This window comes from Dromaius novaehollandiae, chromosome Z (genome assembly GCF_036370855.1).
Source record: "Dromaius novaehollandiae isolate bDroNov1 chromosome Z, bDroNov1.hap1, whole genome shotgun sequence".
Lineage (NCBI taxonomy): Eukaryota > Metazoa > Chordata > Aves > Casuariiformes > Dromaiidae > Dromaius > Dromaius novaehollandiae.
In genome coordinates, this window is record NC_088132.1 from 11715625 (window position 1) to 11735135 (window position 19511).

Consider the following 19511-nt stretch of genomic DNA (forward strand, 5'->3'; position numbering starts at 1 on the left):
AACATATTTTCCAAACAATGTAGATGCAGCCCCTCTGGGTAAAGAGCCTCATGAATAGAGGATGTTGACAAGACACAAGTCCTTTTTTTAAATGAAGATATCCAGCAACCATACTCTATTCCTGTCATGTGCTTTTTAGTCTGTTTAAAAATATTGGGTTTTTAACTATTGCGTGCAGATATTTTTTTCAAGTGCTTTATTCACATCACAAGTGTTTAACAGATTTGTCTTTGTAGCTGAGACTGTTATGTGGATTACACTTGATTGCTTATCTGCCTTAATCTCTTAAAATATATATATATAACATATATATAATATAAAAATATTTACATGTATCTCAACAGCATAGAATTAATTTACTGCACAGACAGAAATTCTGTTGTTTCATTAATAATAAAGTCATCCAGTATAACAACTAAATGCATCAGTGAAGCTATTAAAAGACATTACAGGGATGTAATCTTGTAAATAATAAAACTAGATTGAGTGAAGAATGAGAAAAATATGGAATAGAAAGGATGATTTTGCATTGAAATAGGTGGCTTAGAAAGTTTTTTTATCTCATGCTTCATCTGTAAATTTATGTATTTTCCATTACCTGAAGGTAAATGATTTTGCTTTTAACTGTACGTTGTCTATCATTCCTTAATGGGAATTGTATTTTAAGTTAGTAAATATCCATTTTTCTCCATTGCTATTCTTTCTTGCATTTTTTGAAAATTGACTCAAAAGAGGAAAAAGACATTAATTTGGAGTTTCCCATTGTTTTGCCCGTCAGCAGCTTTTCACTTCAGATGTGATCAGGTTAGCGATAAAGAGATGTTTTACATATGCTCACTGTCCATTCACCTCAGCCAGATGGGTTCCCTGCGATTCAGGCGATAACAAATCTCAAGGTTCTGCAGTATAAAGTCTGCCCTCAGTTACACTCACTTGAAAAGGAGGAAGTGGTTGGGTTGCCCCGGTGGAGAACTCAAAATTCGGTTAGACTTTTATGTGATTGTACCAAAGAAGGAACAGAGTTTGGCTTCCTCCATCTGGACTCTGACTGCTAGTGGGAAGAAAACATAATAAAAACATATTTTAATCATTAATGTCTCATGATTAGGTTGTGCAGAGGGTTAGTTTCATGGAATTAAGACCTTCCTTTTGGTCTTTTTTGAACGAAACTCACATGAAAATTTTCTCCCAAGCTGGGGAGATATTTTATGCTCAGAATGTTAATATTTTCTTCTTTCATATATTTATTATGAAATTTGTATTTATAATAAAGAACAGCCATTCTCTAAATGTTGAATTGAACTGTGCTTTGCGAGGGAAATAGAGGTAGCTTGCTTGATAGAAAATACAGATATGAACTCTAAGAGGTAATTGCTTCAAGACTGTGTGAAACTGAGTATTCATCTGACTTTTTTAAAAATGTTCTAGCTGTGTTACAATATAATAGCTTGTTTTAAGACTTAATACTTGGTTCCTTGAGGATATAGTAGCTAGATCAGAAATACAAAACATTGGAAAAAAGAATTTACATAATAAAAGGGTGGAAGTTTTCCTCCTTGTGTCTTCTCCAAGACAGTCTTCATGAAGACCTCAAGCAGAATGTGAGGGAGGAGAAGGGCAAGTTTATCAGTAGGCTGGTTGAAAAGTGTTTGCATTGTTTCCTACTTTTTTTTTTTTTTAAGAGTTTGAATTACACACCACATGGTATGTGTAGTTTAGAAGGAACTGGTGGTTGGCTATAGCTGTAATGCAGTCACCTGCTAGGAAGAGTACCCTTAAGATCTGCTGATTCCTTATCCTTTTGCTATGATTGCATTAGAACTAAAATTATGACTTGCACAGATGTTCAATGTTTTGTGTAGTATGACTAATATTCACTAGAATGAGAATAGGAAATTTCTTTTGCCTGCTAGTTCAGTGAGGATTTGTATCAATTTCATCTGATGTCATTAAATCCATATCGATCATTCTACTTTAGTCTTTTTCTCTTTTCCACAGGGAGAAAAGGAATCTGCCATTTACTCCTATTCTGGCATCTGTTAATCGCCTTATTTGTTACCACCTAGGAACAGTGGCAAAAGGGTCTTTCATTATCACACTAGTGAAGATACCACGAATGATTCTTATGTATATTCATACGCAACTCAAAGGAAAAGTAAGAGAAGTAGATCCTATCTTCTTACTAACACTCAAGGCTTGACATATTTACAGTTTAACCTTATTTCACCTGTGTGGGAGACTTGTAGTCTCATTTTGGAATATTTGGTCCTTAAAGGACTGTAGGACTGACAGGGACTGCATGAGTTATCAAGTTGAGTATCAGTTACCAAAACAGGAAGGCATATTGTTTCCTTAACATCTTTTGTTTTGACTGTGTATCTTTGTTATCCTGCATTTTGTGGCTGCCCTAGGAAAATGCCTGTGCTCGCTGTATGCTGAAAGCCTGCATCTGCTGCCTTTGGTGTCTAGAAAAGTGCCTGACCTACTTAAATCAGGTAAGATTCTCAATATTTTAAGCTTTATGTAGAAGGGTGATATTATGTGTAATTCCCAGAATGCAGTCTGAGGCTCACACATAATGTATTGTACTCTGGAACTTGACTGATATGAATCAAGATACTTCAGTCTTGTATCCTTTACTGAAATTACACTGCAAGTCACTACAGTAGTGCTCATTTATAATACGAAGGTAAAAAATTGCCAGTATTCATTTTTATCCATGGTGTGTCTCAACACTATAACAGATTTGTTAAATGGTCAGAGGTGTTCTCCCTTATGCCCAGTCTGCCAGAGTACATCTGATTTTGAAAACACATTTGCTGGAACATGACAGGGAGCCTTTTCTAGGTGTAATAGTTGCAATATTAGATGTCACAGTGACTAATCGGACCCCTTTGTAGCAGATTTTTTTTATTAGGCTGCATTTCCACCTATGTTAAATATATATCCTTTAACTCATTTTTCTGTTGCTCAATTTTTTGCTTTTGGAAGTAGAAATAAATATTTTGCTCTGTAATATATAATTTTATAAACATAAGTGTTTGTTTACCCAGCCATCTTTGTTAACAGGAACACTTTTCTTCTGGTCAGGGGACAGCCGCTGTTTATAAAACCTTAAGATAGGTTTTTGGAAGTGACTTTGCCCCAAAGAAGGTGAAAGGTTGTAAATCTTGCTATGCTTGTATATAATGGGTTTCTGTATTTAGACTCCCTTGTAAGCCTCACCGAATCTTACCAACACTCCAGATTACTGAGAGGAAGCAAAGGCAGAAATGTTGGTATTCTCTTGGAGCCAAGGCTGAGGTTTGGTATCTCAGCTAGAAATAGGATCTGCAATAAAATCAGGAGGAAATATTTGTAAAAAAAAAAGGTGTGTAATCCTTAAACATTGTCCTGGCTTACCTTGACATTACTATTCAATGATTCTAGACAGAATTAGAAATGTAGTCTATTGAAGCGTTTGGAGATTATTTTACTTGAGTTGTATGACTATCAAACTGCTTTAATATAGCTGGATTATTTTTTCTAACTACTTATTGTTGTAGTAATGTGGCTGCTCACCTCCAACTCCTGCAGAGAAATTACAAATTCTGTTTTAATTAGTTTTTTGAAATGAACTTGTTAATGTGCAAATGAAAAGCAAGCAAGAAGAATGGTAACTGTACCTCATACAGTCTTCTGTCAGATGGCCCTTACTGCTTGATTTAGCAGCTCTCAAGGGAATCTGCATTCATTAACATCACTTACTGTGTCATATATCATATGTTAGTAAGTTGTATTTGTATGGTAGTAAGTCACATGACTTACTGTGACCTATTCAAAAAACCATTTTTATTCCTCTTTCCCAAGCCTGTGAAACTTTTTTCAGAATACCAGTCTTAAGTTTTCTATCTCTAAGGAAGAGTATATTGTGTAGAAATTAATGGCATCATCTGGTCATATTGATACTTCTCAAGTAGCTAAGTCTGTTATTAAATCTATTGCTGTGGAACACAGCACTCCCTGTTATGGAAGGGGTAGGTAGCACTGTAAGTTCCCTCCTAGTTGATATTGAACAAAAATTCTAGAGTGTGAGGTCTGAAATGTCTGATCGATCTGTAATTAAGGCTTCATTTTGCTTGTCCCAGAATGCATATACAGCCACAGCTATCAACAGTACTAACTTCTGCACCTCAGCGAAGGATGCCTTTGTTATTCTAGTGGAGAATGCTTTGCGAGTGGCTGCCATAAATACAGTGGGAGATTTCATGCTGTTTCTAGGAAAGGTATGTCTACTGTATACTGTTAGGGACCTTGGTATGTGAAAAGTATGTGGTTTGTTGTTGGGAGGTTTTGGGTGGGAGTGGGTTGCAAGCAGCAAGCTTTCCTCAGTAATGGCTTGCATTGCAGATACAAAATGCCTTCTAATTCCTCTCTCCTAGCATACAGTTTTGTCACGTCTAGTTGCATCCTATCAGGAAGGGGCCATCCAGGAAGGGGGAGGATAAACAGATGATCTGCCTATATTAAGTAAAACTGATCAGAAGAAAGCTTTAGATGTTGACACTTTTTAGAGGAAAAAAAAATTTTTTTGCATGTGTTTATTTTTAGAGAGTCAAGAGACAAGTGACCAGAAGCTTGACTTTTGGATTGGATCTGTTGTTAAAAACCTAAAATTTTAGGGAAAGGAGACATTTTCTTGAATTCTATTTAGTAAGGAATCTCCAGGGCTTCGAAGAAAATTGACACGTTATTGACAAAATTGGACTGGAAGATAGTACAGGATCCTGCTCTGAGGAACTGTCAGCTCAGGGAAATAAGTTACCTTTACTTTGAGAATTAAAAGGTAACTAGAGTAATTGTTGTGGTCAGTCAGCTTTTTCTGTCTCCAAAAACTGATGGAGATATACATACATAAACAATGAATTATTCTTATCCAGTGAAGGATTTTGTCCTGAAGGAGGATGTACTGAAATACTTAATATCAATCCATGAAATCACCTGTTCCCAAGTATTTGGACACTACTTGGACTGAACAGTTTTCCTTCCAGCGTTCATACATTTCTATTAAGTCAGACTACTGTGGGCTGAACTTCTAATTCAGTAATTAAATCAATGAAATGTGAGGAGAAAGAAACACCTAATAAAGATAAAGGTGGCTGGGAGATCATAAAATGCACAGTGCAGAAACGCATCTCTGAGAAGATGGCTTTCCAATTATTAGAGAAATGCAAGGGTGACAGAAGTGTTTAAATGAAGAGTGCAGCATACCAAAAATAGTATCAGCTAAACAGTCCTTAGGCTGCCAGCCTGGTGGTGCTACCAGTCCAATCCAGCATTTTCATAATACAATAAAGCTGGTGCATTTAATGTTTTGGTGGGTTTAGTTTCTGTTTGTAATAAAAGGTTCAGAAAATGTTCAAAATGCTGAGTGGTCATGGCAGTTGTTTTAGTTTCTTTGTCATTCTCAAAGACCAAAATGGTACCCAGTGAAACATCTGCTAGGGCCACAGACATACATACAGTAGTTTTAGTACATTACACATCGGTGTGTAATGTAAGTGCCTTACATTAATTTTGATCTACTTTCTCTGTGTAGAGATGAGAATGTGATAACACAAGCTCAGGAGATGTTTTGGCTAAGTTGTTTCCTCCAGCAGAATGAAAAATACTCTCTCCCTCCCTGCCCAAAACCTACTCTCTCCCTCCCTGCCCAAAACCTCAAACCACAAACAACAACACATTAGTTGGTTAGTGGCATCTGCTTGTGGTGTTTTTATAATTGGCACTATAACACTAGAATGATGACAGCATGATATTGGAGTTCTGAACGATGCCTCTTACATTGAAGATGTGATTGAAATCAGTCTGATACTCAAATGCTGGGCCATTGATAAAGTGTCATTTACACAAAAGGATACAGGAGGTTGAGGAGGTAAAGGTTTTGTTCCACAAGCACCTACAACCCTCAGTCCTAGCCCTGGCAAAACAAGAAGTGCATAGGTCAAAAAAAAAAAAATTAAAGGGCTTCTGACATTAGAATTGTTCATTAGAATTGTTTTCTGTTTTCCCCTTCAGGTCTTGATTGTTTGCAGTACAGGTTTGGCAGGGATTATGTTGCTAAATTACCAACGAGATTACACCATCTGGGTGCTGCCACTCATCATTGTCTGCCTCTTTGCATTCCTGGTTGCTCACTGCTTCCTTTCCATCTATGAAATGGTTGTTGATGTCCTCTTCTTATGTTTTGCTATTGATACAAAATACAATGATGGAAGCCCTGGTAGGGAATTCTACATGGATAAAGTTCTCATGGTAAGTTTCCCAGCACTCCCTGAAATCTAAGGATATGCTTCCATAAGCTGGATATTTCGAGAGTGGGATGGGCTTTCCAGCTGGGCGGAAAACTGTCATTTGCTTTAGCTGGGTTACCTTTCTGTCTTGTTAATGACTTGATATAAGCAAAGGGAGTAGTGTGAGTATCAGGTAAGCAATGATGCCTCCCCCTTTTAGCATCACTTTTGCTGGCTTCTATTTGCTGGCTGTCAGATGGAGTGTCCTCTTACAGAATCATTACCATAGGTATCATTTATTGTAAACGTATTTTTGCCAAAAAGAAAGAAGAAAAACCAGGGGAAAGGGTTTGTTTTTTTCACTTTCCTAAGAAGGACCTCCTCGTGGGAAGAGGAAGAGAGCAAATAGCAGATTATTCTCCCCACACACAAACACATGTAAATAGTAATCACATTAGACTTCTTCTTCTTTTAAAAGGACAGAGACCCAAGCATGCTTCTCAGCCTGTGTCACTTTGAAACAAGAGATTTTTTACATTCATCCTACAGTTTTGGAGCCTGGATACTACATAAAAGCCCTTTGCAGAATTCATTTCTTATTTGTTGATTCCATTTTATCCCATATTCATTCTAGTTAGAGATCAAGATATAAAATTCTGCTCCTGAGGCCATCATTAGGCTGACAGTTCATTGCTGAGTTGGTTATTTTCTTGATCTATTTTTTTCTATTTTAAGTGGCAACCACAGAAGATCTCCCTGTAAAATGTACCCCTCAGTGTTGTAGGCTAGAAGAAAACTCTTACAACTTCTTAACATCTTTTTTTCCCTCTTGTTGGAAAAGTGTCATAAGAATTTAAATTTAAAATTCTGGTAAAACACTACAGAATCTAGAATATATAACAAGGAAGATCCCAGCTGACAAATTGTTTTTTAGCACAGAATAAGAGTAAAATGAAGCATCCTGTCTAGAAAGAGAACACAGATAAATCGTAAAAGCGTTGCAGGTTTCTTTAGTCAAAAGGATCACAAAACACTGTCAGCCTAAAATTTATTGAAATTTGCTACAGAATGCTTGCCTTTAAGAGAGGGAACAATAAAAGGCAAAAGCAAAATTAGCACCTTTGTTAATCTCTTTAGTGGAAGAGTATATAATTAATTGGTTGTTCAGATCTGAAAAAATTTAAGCGGCCACATTGAGAGAAGTTAGGGAAATCAACAATGTTTTGCAAGTAGTAAACTCCAAGTTCTTCTGTTTAATGGAGTTCTCACATTCCACAGTGTTCACAGGATGGATGCAGTAACTGGGATCTTTGTTTTTGTGACAGTCACACTCCTACATCTCTTTCCCATAAAGGAGAGTGTTGTGTGATAAATGTGAAACACAAAAATCTGTCTGGCTTCCAGTTCTTCGGAATTAGGTGAGGGAGACCCTTGTGTCTGGCTCCTGATATTTTGTGGAGAAGTCTGACCAAAAGAAGTGGGAGAAGCATGTTCACATTTGTGTTCACATGTTGCATCTTTGTGAAGTTTTGTGTCTAGAGCAGATGTTTGCATATCCCTTTATTATTGTTTTTCAGGAGTTTGTGGAGAATAGTAGAAAATCTATGAAAGAAACTGGCCGGGGAGGTGGAGCTGAGGGCAGAGAGCTAAAACCAATGGTAGGTGCAGATGAGGAGGTGGCGATCCTCCAAGAGTTTCACTTTTACTTCCTCTCCCTCTTTGTCTTTACTGACTGCACTTCTTCAGGAGAAGTTTTTGTTCTCTGTATCACTCAAGATGTTCTGCTTTTTCTGTTTGTGAGCTTGCCTATCACCTGGATGGCAGAGTTTTTGTCACAGCTGAGACCATCTCCTGTAAAAGTAAGATGAAAGGAACTGTGTCATATGAAACAAAAGCAGTATCATCTCATTAGGATTAGTAGTGTATGCTAGGTGATATACACAGACAGCCCCCACTGCTGAGCACTCTCAGAATAAGATGACTCTGGAATTCATTAGTCTATTCTGACTTTAATCTACTTTACAGTGCTGAACTAAACAATTCTTGCTCATCTTGCATTCAGTGTAAGAGCCTGAAGAACACTACTGGGCACATCCATTGTTGCAAAGTAGGACCAGGCATTTAAGCTCTCACCAAATTATTTTATACAGTGCCAAGGGGTTGGATACAGTGATTCCTTTCAACCTGCTTAAATGACATTTCTCCTAGTTGTTTGTTTTTATTGCCAACTACTTATGTTGCTTGTCTCTTGTGTGCTCTTTCCATCTCACACTGTCAGATACAGAGACAGTGAACAATGCATCATTTATGCTTCTGCAGCCTGTTTTACTTATGGTGTGCCTGTTAGGAAGGCGTTGCATGTCTGAGTAGCCTGGAATAAGGAACAGCTGTAAATGGTACAGATAATACAGTTATCAGTATAGGAGAATGAGTTTGGAAGGTGGAGAACTGAGAGCCTATGATGAGAAGCCAGGCTGGGCAAGGTATGATTTGTCATTCTGCAATATGATTTGTAAAATAAAATAGTATTCCTTCATTAGTTTCTCAGAATATTTGGGGCTTGACTCAGTTCCTTACCAAGTGGACAACCTTTTTTTTTCAACTCATGGAATCCAAATGTATGCTAATAGTAGACTTTTTTTTTTATGATGTATGTGAAGCCATGTTGCATGAGCACTTTTTGACCTAGCTGGAATGAGTTCCTGCTTTAGAAACAATAGATGTTTAGCTTTGCGTGTTTTGCTATTCATTATAACATACCAGTCTCTAGATTTGCTTATGCCTAAATGCTGCTGTGTTTTTAAATTTTATAAAATAGTTCTATGCTCATTTACTGTTTCCTTCAGGGATTAATTCTGCTTGAACAAAGAGACACTAATGTTGGGATTTTCAGAGTGGTTTAAGCACTGTAAATGTAAAGCTGCCATTAGAATGATTGAGAATTGGGTTTGCACATCCTCTAGTGATAGGCTCAAAAAATCTCACCTCAAAATTTTATCTTAACCTCTAATTCAGAAAGTTGGCTTACCTTAAGTGGTTTCCCACTCATGTTCTCCTCAGCTAGCACAGACTGCTACCCAAGCTTTTGTACTTGACTGCCTAAAGCTTGGATATTAAAACATCTATCCATCCCACTTGCAAAAAGACAAACCAAGCAATTGCAAGTCAGGGGTCTTTTTGTTCTTTTAGAAACCTGACTCTAGGCACACAACCCTGGCAATGACTGGAAGTCCTGCTACGACTGCTGGGGGATGCTGAGCCCTTGGGACACTCAGCCTCAATGTCACATGCTGACATACTCACAGTTCTGCTCATTCAATAGTCATCTTTGGAACTGATGAGCCTTATTTTCTCAAATGGTCTTCAGTTTTGGGGTGTTCAGCTCCCACGGTGTAGGGTCTGAAATTTTGGGACCTCGCTTCCTGACAAGATTTGGATGCAATGTAGGTAGCAGGAATTCCCTCTGTGCAATTTCTGATACCTTTTCCTGAAGCATTGATAAAGGCCTCTCTTACCTTCAGAATAGGGTCATCATAAGTATATTCTGTAATAGTAGTGCCTACGATCTCAAAATTAGGTGTCTTAGGATTAAATGAAACTTTTTTAAAAAGTGAGTCTGTCCTGTTTTGCCTCAGTTCTCTAAACACGGATATTTCTTAGGCATGACAGTTTGTTCTAAAAGTGAAATTCCCAAAATACAGTTGTATTTTAAATAGGTATTAATAGCACAGGTGAGGAACCATTTAGGAGTATTCCATTTAGGACCTTCTGTCTCCAAAGAGACTGTCAAGGTGCAAGAAAAAAAATCTTTCACACTTCTTTTTTCACAATTTGCAGTGACCCCTTTGACTCATTTTCTCCTTATCCTTTCGCATTTGTCTAAGACTGTACTGTATGACTTTGTTTTCTAGGCCTCTGGAGCAAGTTCATCTTGAAACTAGCCAGCCATTATGGAACCCATTGACATTCCAAAACAGAATATATATACATATATACATATATATATATATATATAAAAACAGCCAAAATCAGAGAAAAGGAACAGGGATTTAATACTTTTTTTAACAATTATTTTTGTGAAACATGTACTCTTTTCATACGGGTGGCTTTTACAAGCAGCTTTATCATTTTTTAATTATTCATTGTGGTCATGGAAATGTTGATTCTTATCTGCTTGATATTTTACAATCTGGAGGAGGTATCATTGTAAAGATGATCTTAAACAATGATTGGGTTCAGAGAATCAAATATCAGATTTCTCATGAAACTGCAAATGTGCTGAGAATTTTGTGTTTGATTTGTTTAAATTTACATTAAATTTAGGACAATTATGAGTAAAACCTTCAAATTAAAAAAAAATCAAATTTAGGTTTTTAAAAGATGGTTTCAGTGAGAGTTAATTCAATTCTAATTGATTTTTAAGCAGACATTTTACCTTACAGCCCTGGTGGGGCACAAAGGGAGACATGTAGTTTTGTTTCAGTATCATATATCACAATAACCAACTCCTCAGGTATTTAGGTGTGTGGGAGCCCTTGCTTACAGAAACTAGAAAATGGGGATCAGTTTTATATGCAATTTTTTCCTGTTTTACCTTACTTAACCTTCTCCCCCCCACCCTCACTTCAGTAGCCTCCTTTGCACTTCAGCAGTGCTCTTTTGAAAAGTATGGATTTTCCATATGAGCAGTTGAATTAACAGATTATTAAAGCTCAGTCTTAGCCATACTCATGATTAATTCATGACTAGATGTAATGATACTGGGGATTGGAAGAGAGATGAACTCTCTTACTGTACAAAAAAAGTACTGTATATGCTTTATTTCATCTAATACTGGAGAGCTTTGGGAGGTGGAAGGGGCCATTCCTTGCCTGTTTTTCATCCATATTTGTGTGTACTGTACAGGTGGGTAAAACAGGAAAGGGCAGAGAAACATTTCTTTGAAAGTGTCACTGCCGGAATATTTACCTAAAGTTATCACATAACCACAGGGGAACATGCTCTTTTTTTATGTTTAGATATTTACATTTATTTTCACTCTGGAAGCTCACCAGATATGAATGCTAATATTCAGTTGTTCAGTGTATAGTAATGGTAAATGCTTAAAAGTGTATTTGCTAAGAACTCATGATCTGTCTATGCTATATACTCCTTTTGTTACAATTTTTTTAAGAAAAATATTTTTGTTAATGTAAAGTTACTATTTCAGAGCAGAATTTTTAAACTTATTGCACTAAATATAAGCTCTGTACAAATAAATAATGCCTCAATGGTTTGATCACTCCATTCAAGAAAATTTTTTGAAAGAGAGAAGCCCTTTTACAGAAACTTTGCAAATGAAGTCGAGCGGTATGTCTAGGTAGAGAAATTGTGTAGGTAGAGAAATTTACCACTCATGTCATCAAGATTTAATAAGTGGTTCTTTATGTGCTTCCTTTCAGAGGACCAGCCTTCTAAATTACTGACAAAGCATTTTTTTATCATGTAACTAATAGTGCTGTTAACTTTTGGCAATAGTGAAATATTTCACTTTTGCTTCTGTAAGTAATTTGGTACTTAAACTTATTTAGGCTTCTTTCAGTAAGTCAGTTAAAAGGATTTACTCTTTTCATATCATAGAAACCACACTGTATGAAAATAATGAAAATAAAAATACATTTATAAATGGTAGCTAAGGGGGAGGGCAAGAGGACTTAAGATCTAATCCTTGAAGTACTTAGGCACTTGTTAACTGAACAGTATCTGTAGTTCCACTGACATGAGGAGAGCTGTCTGGAGCTTATGCAAGTTGTATGTAAGTTACACATCTGTTTAAGTGTTAACTGGACTAGAGCTTCAACCTAGGATTTAAGCTGGAGTACTGATGAGGCCTCTCAATGCAGATTATCTGTCAGGCTACCTAGAAGAAGCACTGGAGCAGCCGCTAGTGTGTGGAGAGAAGGCATTTCTGCTGTACCAGTGGCTGAGAGTGCCATGGCCACTGAGCATTTGTGTAGATTGGTGGGGTTTGGCAACAGAAATTTAAAACTGGCTCAGAGGAATCCTAGGAATAGGATTTCAAGGCCAGGAGACTTACCACCTACCCAGTTGCTCCAGAGAAACCGTGGTTTCCATCCGGTTTGGAAGTTTGGAGGTTATTGGAAGTTACTGAAGCTTTGGATTCTGCTCATTTTTGACCTCATATTTCTGCCATGACACATTCCACAGGCTTGTTTTCTCTGCTCACTGGAAGTCCTGGGGGGGGGGGGGGGGCTTTTCTCTTAATTCATAACAGGACAGCAATTGGAAACAAATTTTGTATTTTTGTATAACTTGACTGTGCACCAGTTTTATAACAGTTTATCCTGTTTTACAAATAAATTTCTTTTATTTACATGGTGTTTAAAAGATACAAGCAACACTTTTCTATGGGTAGCTGTAATGTTTGGGTGATATATCTATATCATTATGGAGTTTTTAATAAAATCTTGTGCACTGTTCTTGAGCATTTACCTGGCATGCAGAGCTTGTCAGTTACAAAGTGGCCATACCAAAATGTATTTCATCTACATGTAAGTCTTTCTAGTGGCCCTTTAAAGCTTTTGGATGTTCTTTGAAGCTTATTTGCAACAAAACTACAAGCTGTGTGCTTCCAGCCCTGTCTTGTGCAAGAAGATAAGTAGAAAACTGAAGTCCAAAGAGAGAACTTTTCAGGACAAATTTAGACAATGCTTTCCTTTCCTTCGCTAATGGGGATAGTAGAATAGGAGAACACTTTGAATGTAAATCTTTGGTTGGCAGTAGAGGTGCTGTGGGCTGCTGGGGGTGATAGACTAAATATTCTACATGCCAGCTGGTTTTCTAGGCAGGTATATGGATTGCTTTGTGAGAAGCTCTGACTGGAGAGTAATGCTGATTCTGCACTGGGAATAACACTGCAGAGGGAGTAGATGAGACAGCTAAGGTAGAGAAATCATCTCCTTGAAAGGTCCACAGATCCAAGCAGTGCTTGAGGGCTAGTGGTTCAGGCCAGATAATTTGGGCTCAAAAAAATGAGCCAAGGTGATTACCAGTTCCTGCAGACAGTCTGGATCATAATCTCCAGTCAGGCTTCAAAGGAAAACAAATGCACCATTTTTTAAATTCTCAAATCTTATTTTTCACACTATTTTGTCCTGCACTTTATTTGTAAGCTGAGCAGTGTGAGGTCTTTATTGTTTCTTCCAGCCCTCGAGAATCTTTGTTCCTCTCATATGTATATATATATATTGCTTTCTCAGCAAAGGAGTGCCAAGTGGCAGAGTATCAGCTCTCCTTTTTCGCACTGATCTTAGCACACACTTCATCACCTTCCTAAAGCAATGATTCAGGATATTACTTGGACTGAATGGGAGGGGAAGAAGGTGCTGAGCTGAAGTTCTGAGGACTTGCTGTTGTTTTTGCATGATACCACCCCATCATTGTGCTTGCTGTGATTAGGAGTGCAGACCCTCATTTCTACAGCTTCGGCACTGCTCCACAGATAGACTAAGCACATCCAGCTGCCAGAAACAGGACTGAGTTTTACAGGTGGCCTTAACTTGGCATGGTAACTTGAGGAGTTTTTGCATTAGGAAAGTGTGACCCAAAAGGGAGAACCGAAAGTGGAAAACTCAGTTACAGGCCCAGTTACCCAGCAGCTAATCCAAGAGTCATTCCCCTCATTTCCTTGCAGTACCTTCTCAGGGTGGTTATTCCTTTCTGAAAGGGCTTTTCTTACAGCAGGTAATTAGCCTGCTCCAGTGCTCCCTTTCAGGGAGCAAGCAGGGTATACCGGCTCTTACTCTTTCATCAGAAAATGGGGATGCAAAGCAGAGGCAAGCCCTGCTTGAATCAGCCGATATTTGAGAAAACATATTTAATGTGCCCTCATGACATGCACTTTAGTGGTTTGCTGTGAATGGTTACAATGTATTCTGTGAATGTACTTTATGAAGTCAGAATAAAATGCATGTAGCAGACGTATATACTCATAATCATGAAGCAGTGATCATTTATTTCTTAATGCATATTATATGTTGTATTGAATATGGCACAGTCCTTTAAGAATTACCCTTACTAAGGTTTAAAAGTAGGTGCCAGTAAGCGTCCTTGTTTTTAAAACCAAGGCTTTGCTTGTACAGATAGTGTTTTCTAAATCTAAACGTCTCAAGTTCATTGGTTCCATGAACAATTTGGTCGTGTGTTGCGTTATCACCACAGAAATCCTATTTCATCTTTGTGGAAAAAAAAAAAAGTCTGTTCCCCAGAACAAAACCCAAAAGACTTGTTTGAAGCATTGCTTGCACTCAGCTTGGTTCTTGGGGGCGACAGAAGTCTACTCTAAATGTTTAATTTTTAAATGTTATTTCAACTATTTCACTTCTGCTGTTATTTCTGTCATGTAACAAGAGAGATCATGGAGACTAGTAAACTTGTATTTCTTGTGCTCTGTAGCAAATACTGATCTGGGGATTTTTTTATATATATTTAGCGAGATCAGAGAAGAGCTGAAACTTGTCTCTTGTGATGTGGATGTCATGTATGGAAGGCAGAATTTCTATTCTAGAACAGAGCTGTGATGTGTCTTGCAGTGTTTGCAGGCTGATGGAATCAAGCCAAAGCTCTTCAGTGATACTAGAACTACGAAAATATTTCTAGGAACAATAAGTCACATGAATCCTTCTGAAAACATCTATTTGGAAACTCAGCATTCATTTGACAGAGGTCAGTTAGAACTAGCAGAAAACTAGCAAACACCATCAGATCCTACTCACCTGTCTCACTGCAGCAGTCAAGTGATGTGTGAATAGGCTGAGCAGGATTTGGTATTTTAAGTATTTAGTACCTTTTTACAGAAACATGGGACTCACCTTAGAACCAAAGTTGCCAGGGCTCAGAGCAAAAGCACCAGTTTACTTTAGCAGAATTAGACAAACTTCAATATGTTTAAAGATAACTTTAGCCTCTCTACATATGTGATAGAACACACTGGCAATGTAAAAGTGCTGCTCCTCTCCTCTGGCTTGAGTAAACTGTGGACAGGTAAGTATTTCAGAAAGGTTTTATGACATTAAGATGCTGAATACTCCTGAAATCTGGCAGAATTTAGGAGCTGACTTGAGTTCCTATGAAAGTCTTAATTTTTAACCCTGAAATAAAAACTGTGTGTGCTCCAGTGTTGCTATTGGGATGGGTCCCTGCTCAGCGTGAAGAGGCTTCTGCATTAGCGAAACAGTGCAGCAGACAATGAGATAGTCAGCCGTTTCCCTTGTCCCACTCAGACTAGCACTTGCAACAATAAAAGTGGGTGAGTGCCAGAGATTGGCTCCTATCACTGACAGGTACAGAGCTTAGCTTTTTTCCAGACACCCATGTAAGCAGTAGAGTCTTTCCTTGAAAGAGAAACAGCTTGGGTTAGCACTGTTCTCAGGCTGTCCCTCAGTTCGCTCACATTCCTCCTGATCAGCAAGGTTAAGCGCCTTCCTACTGGTCAGTGGGAGCTGTAGTATGAAATTTGACATGAGCAGAATCACCAGTGTCATCAGAGATCTGAAGCCATGGGAAAGGAGAGGAGGGGAGATCTTCACTTCTAGTTCCCCTTGTTTGCTTTACAGCTAGGATCTCACAAAACCAACCTGAAAACTGCTGGTTTAAAGTGATTGCAAAACTTCCTTTTTACCATTTTAAAGTAGGTTTTTACGAGATACTTGCTGTCACTCTACTTCTGGCCGATATGTTAATTTTAATCCTACTGAAGTCTTGGCAGTCAGACATGCAGCTGTATTTGCAGACTAGGAACTTGGATGCACTAGTGAAAAACAATGCATCTCTTACTTGTTTCAGAACCAGAACTGTATGCAGCAGCTCAGGATGTAGCCCTGAGAGGGCAGGCAGGAAGGCAAAAGGTAGAAAGATAGAGAAGAGGGAAGCTGTCATGCACCTGCATGCATTCTTTGCAAAAGGCGCTTGACTGCCTGATTCCACACTTGAGGAACTGCTGAATGGTAGCTGCCAACACCAACACTGCCCTAGTCTGCTGCCTTTTATATCACACTGTGAAAGGACCCTGGGTCTCTCTCCCGCTCCCAGGCATTTTGTAAGCTGTGCTGCGCTGCCATCCGTTGCTGCGTGCTCTCAGCAGTGCAGCAAGTCTGCCTTAGTCCCCTCTTCTCCCCGAGGAAAGTGGCTGGACCTTGGCGGGGAGAGGGAGCAAAAAGGTTGTTTTGTTTCTTATGTAGGCCAGAAATGAGCTGCCAGAAGCTGGCTGGAGCCATGCAGAACATGGTTTCACAGGTATAAAATATTACACAAAATCTTCATAGCAGTTAAGAAAATTCATATTCCATTTTGCTGACATCTCGCAGCCACAGCCACTGTGTCCTGCTTTCATTTTGCTCTGGAGTTTCAAAGCAGGAAAGAAGGCGTAATCCTCTACCTGTAGGAAGGAATTACTTTTTTACTATGGGATTGTGTTGCTGGTTACACTAACTACCCTAGGGAGGAGGGAGAATCTTCTGAATAGATTTTAAAGGCTTGGCAGTAGCGCGAATAATACTTGCATTGTCATAGTCCATGAAAGCATCATGTGGAAACCAGCTTTTCATCCTTTACATGTACTCCTAACAGAGCAGTCAGCCCGCTGGATTGGGTTAGTGACTTACACTGAATCAAGATCAATTAACAAGTGCTCCTTTTTCCAGTGGAATGCCACCTCCTTTTGGAATGGGAAAAGTAAATGTGACACTGCTTATTGTCTGAGAACTTGAAATGTTTTATACTGCAAGCTGTGAATGCGGGAAGAGAAGGGAAGTTAACAGTGCTGATCTAATCTTAGATTTTCTGTGTAAACTGACATTGTGCCAGAATACTGATGCAAAACTGTATTTTAGTCTAAGAAATGTATAGATTTTTTAATGTATCAAAATAAAGTTTTTTAATAAGAAAGATATTTGTCTCTTCTGTATGGACTAATAAGTCCTGCCCTTCCGCTTACAAATAGCAGCTCATACCACTGAGATCAAAGCAGAGTCCCGATCTTTGCTTGAGCTTTGCTTTGCTCTATGCCAGCCTGCCTGTAGCTGAGAAGCTACAGTAGCACTGGGCATCACTGTTTCACTCTTTCGCTGTCCAGGTGCCAAGAAAAGCACTGTGGTGCTAACGTTTTGCTAAATAACACTTCACTGTGTTGGAAGGTCAGTCCCACACAGACTAGGTTGCTAAGCCCTTACCATAGAAGTGGAGTTGGCCATCACACACACTCTGATTCTCCTGTACATACCCAGGATTCAGGACTATCAGGACTGTTACAGCTATCTGGACCAGACTGGCCAATAACATATGCTTTGCCTTTTAGAGAGACGGTATAGGAGGAATGCAGAGGAGGGAAGGATGAAGGCACTCCCATTCTCAATTATGAGAGACATGCAGACTGCGCTTCTCAGTGCAGCACCTCTTGCAGGACCAGCCCCCACTTCTGCAGAGTGCTGCACATGCCCCTGCTTCCGAAGCTGGGCCTGTTCTGCAGAGGTGTTCTTCTAAAGAACTTGGAAAGCTAAAGATGGACAGTGAATAGAAGCAACTAATGTTGCATCTATACAGTCTTACTAGCAGAGGTATGTGTGATCAGAAAGATTCCTTCCCCTCTCCTATCCCTCAAAAAAGGCATAACAAATTTCCACTTTCTTTGTTATCAGTTTCTCAACAGACTTAAGCCAAATGGAGTAGTGTTTCCTGCTTGTATTATTCTTTATTGCAAATTCAGAATGTCTTTTTCATGATTTTTTAAGGATGAAGCTACTCAGCTGGATTGGTTTACTTGCCTGAAGCAAGAGAGGCTCAGGGGATGCCCTTCCGCATCAGTAGATGTGTTGGAGGCAGGAGGCACACCGTACAGGTTATACAAACTCCAGCCTGAGTTTTGCTTGTGGAGGACAGTCAGGTGTCAGGAGTCAGGGCCTCTTTCGCTCCCCTCACCCTCTGCAGCAATGACAGCCTGAAACGCTGATTGCTCCAGCTCTGAAATGAAAGAGCTTTGTGGCTTCCAGGGAAAGAGAAGAAAATGAAGTTGCTGAAGATGGGCCTGATGAGAGCAGCACATGCAAGAGTAGAGTGGGGCATGGACATTTTTAGTGGGAGACTGGAATAAAACCTGAGAGTGGGGGGGAGGGCGGGGGAGTGGGCAAGAAAACCCAGGAAGCTACTAGCAGAAGGGAGAGCGGGGATGTACAGACAGAAGATGACAGAGAGGACTAGAACTGAAAACGCAGGAATTCTGCAACACAGCAATCCCCACTGGCCGGACGCTGTGCACACAACAAATGCATACATCTGAAAGCCAGCCTTAGGACCAAATCCCTGGCATTAGTAATTAGAGTCTCCCTGCTTGCAGGGCAGCACAGCTCCTCAGCTGCCAGAGGAGCTCACCTGCCTCGAGGATGGGGCCCTCAGCATGTAGCCCTCGGTGCAGCAAACCAGCTCCTTTTCCAGGCTGAGAAGGCAAGATTCTCGGCTGCTGGATTCTGACGCAGCTCCTTTCTCCCACTGGGGGCCACTGAGGAGCTGACCCAGTTTTACTCACTGGTATTTAGATGTTTAATGAAGATTAGCTAGTGCCTAGGGAGAGATTATTTAGAATTTCTAATTACCATTTAAATTATGAATGTGGGAAATGGATGAAGCTTGTACTCCCGTACACAGAGCACCTAAAAAAGCTGTTTTTTCTTTTTCTGACACATAATGTCATATTCTCCATCTAATTCTCAGTCCTTGCTTACCTTAGATACACTAAAATTAAAGTGGAAGAAATTCCAGTGCCAGGGCAGATTTACTGAGACCTTTGCTAGAGCACTGTAGGCTAGAAATAAAGCCTATGATAAAAGCTACCAAATTGTTTTACCCAGCCACCTCAGCTGACAGTAATCAGGTGGGAGACAAGTAAGTGGGTGAGCAGGTATTTCACACTATAATGCTCTGGAGAAGAAATCACAAACTTGAACCTTGTCCCCTGCCGGGGGTGAAAAAAAAAAAAAAAAAGAACAATCCTGAGACTCTGCCAGAGTGTCAGATATAATGATAAAATGTTCCTTGGTCTAAATTACTTTTCTGAGAGCCCTTAGACAGCTATATTCCACTTTTAAATGCTAAGTCCTAGAGGAATAGAAACTCTGGGCAAAAACACCTGCTAGGTATTTGCAATGTCAGATGGAGCAGGGTAGTCTGGCTACCAATCTCCAGACTGCA

At 39.2% G+C, this 19511-nt stretch overlaps 1 protein-coding gene across 2 annotated transcripts in view; it reads left to right on the forward strand.

Annotated features, from left to right (window-relative positions):
* The window catches only part of SLC44A1 (solute carrier family 44 member 1), a 66630-nt gene extending 49414 nt beyond the window's left edge, over positions 1–17216 (forward strand). The window contains exons 11-16 of one of the 2 annotated variants that reach the window (XM_064502348.1): positions 1999–2155; positions 2412–2495; positions 4128–4265; positions 6058–6294; positions 7850–7930; positions 10184–17216. In XM_064502348.1, the coding sequence (XP_064358418.1) occupies positions 1999–2155; positions 2412–2495; positions 4128–4265; positions 6058–6294; positions 7850–7930; positions 10184–10207 (721 nt within the window). In that variant the 3' untranslated portion in view covers positions 10208–17216. Of the gene's footprint in view, positions 1–1998; positions 2156–2411; positions 2496–4127; positions 4266–6057; positions 6295–7849; positions 9102–10183 lie in introns of those variants that run through there. The other variant, XM_064502347.1, reaches the window with a different exon arrangement.
* The last annotated feature ends 2295 nt before the right edge of the window (positions 17217–19511 follow it).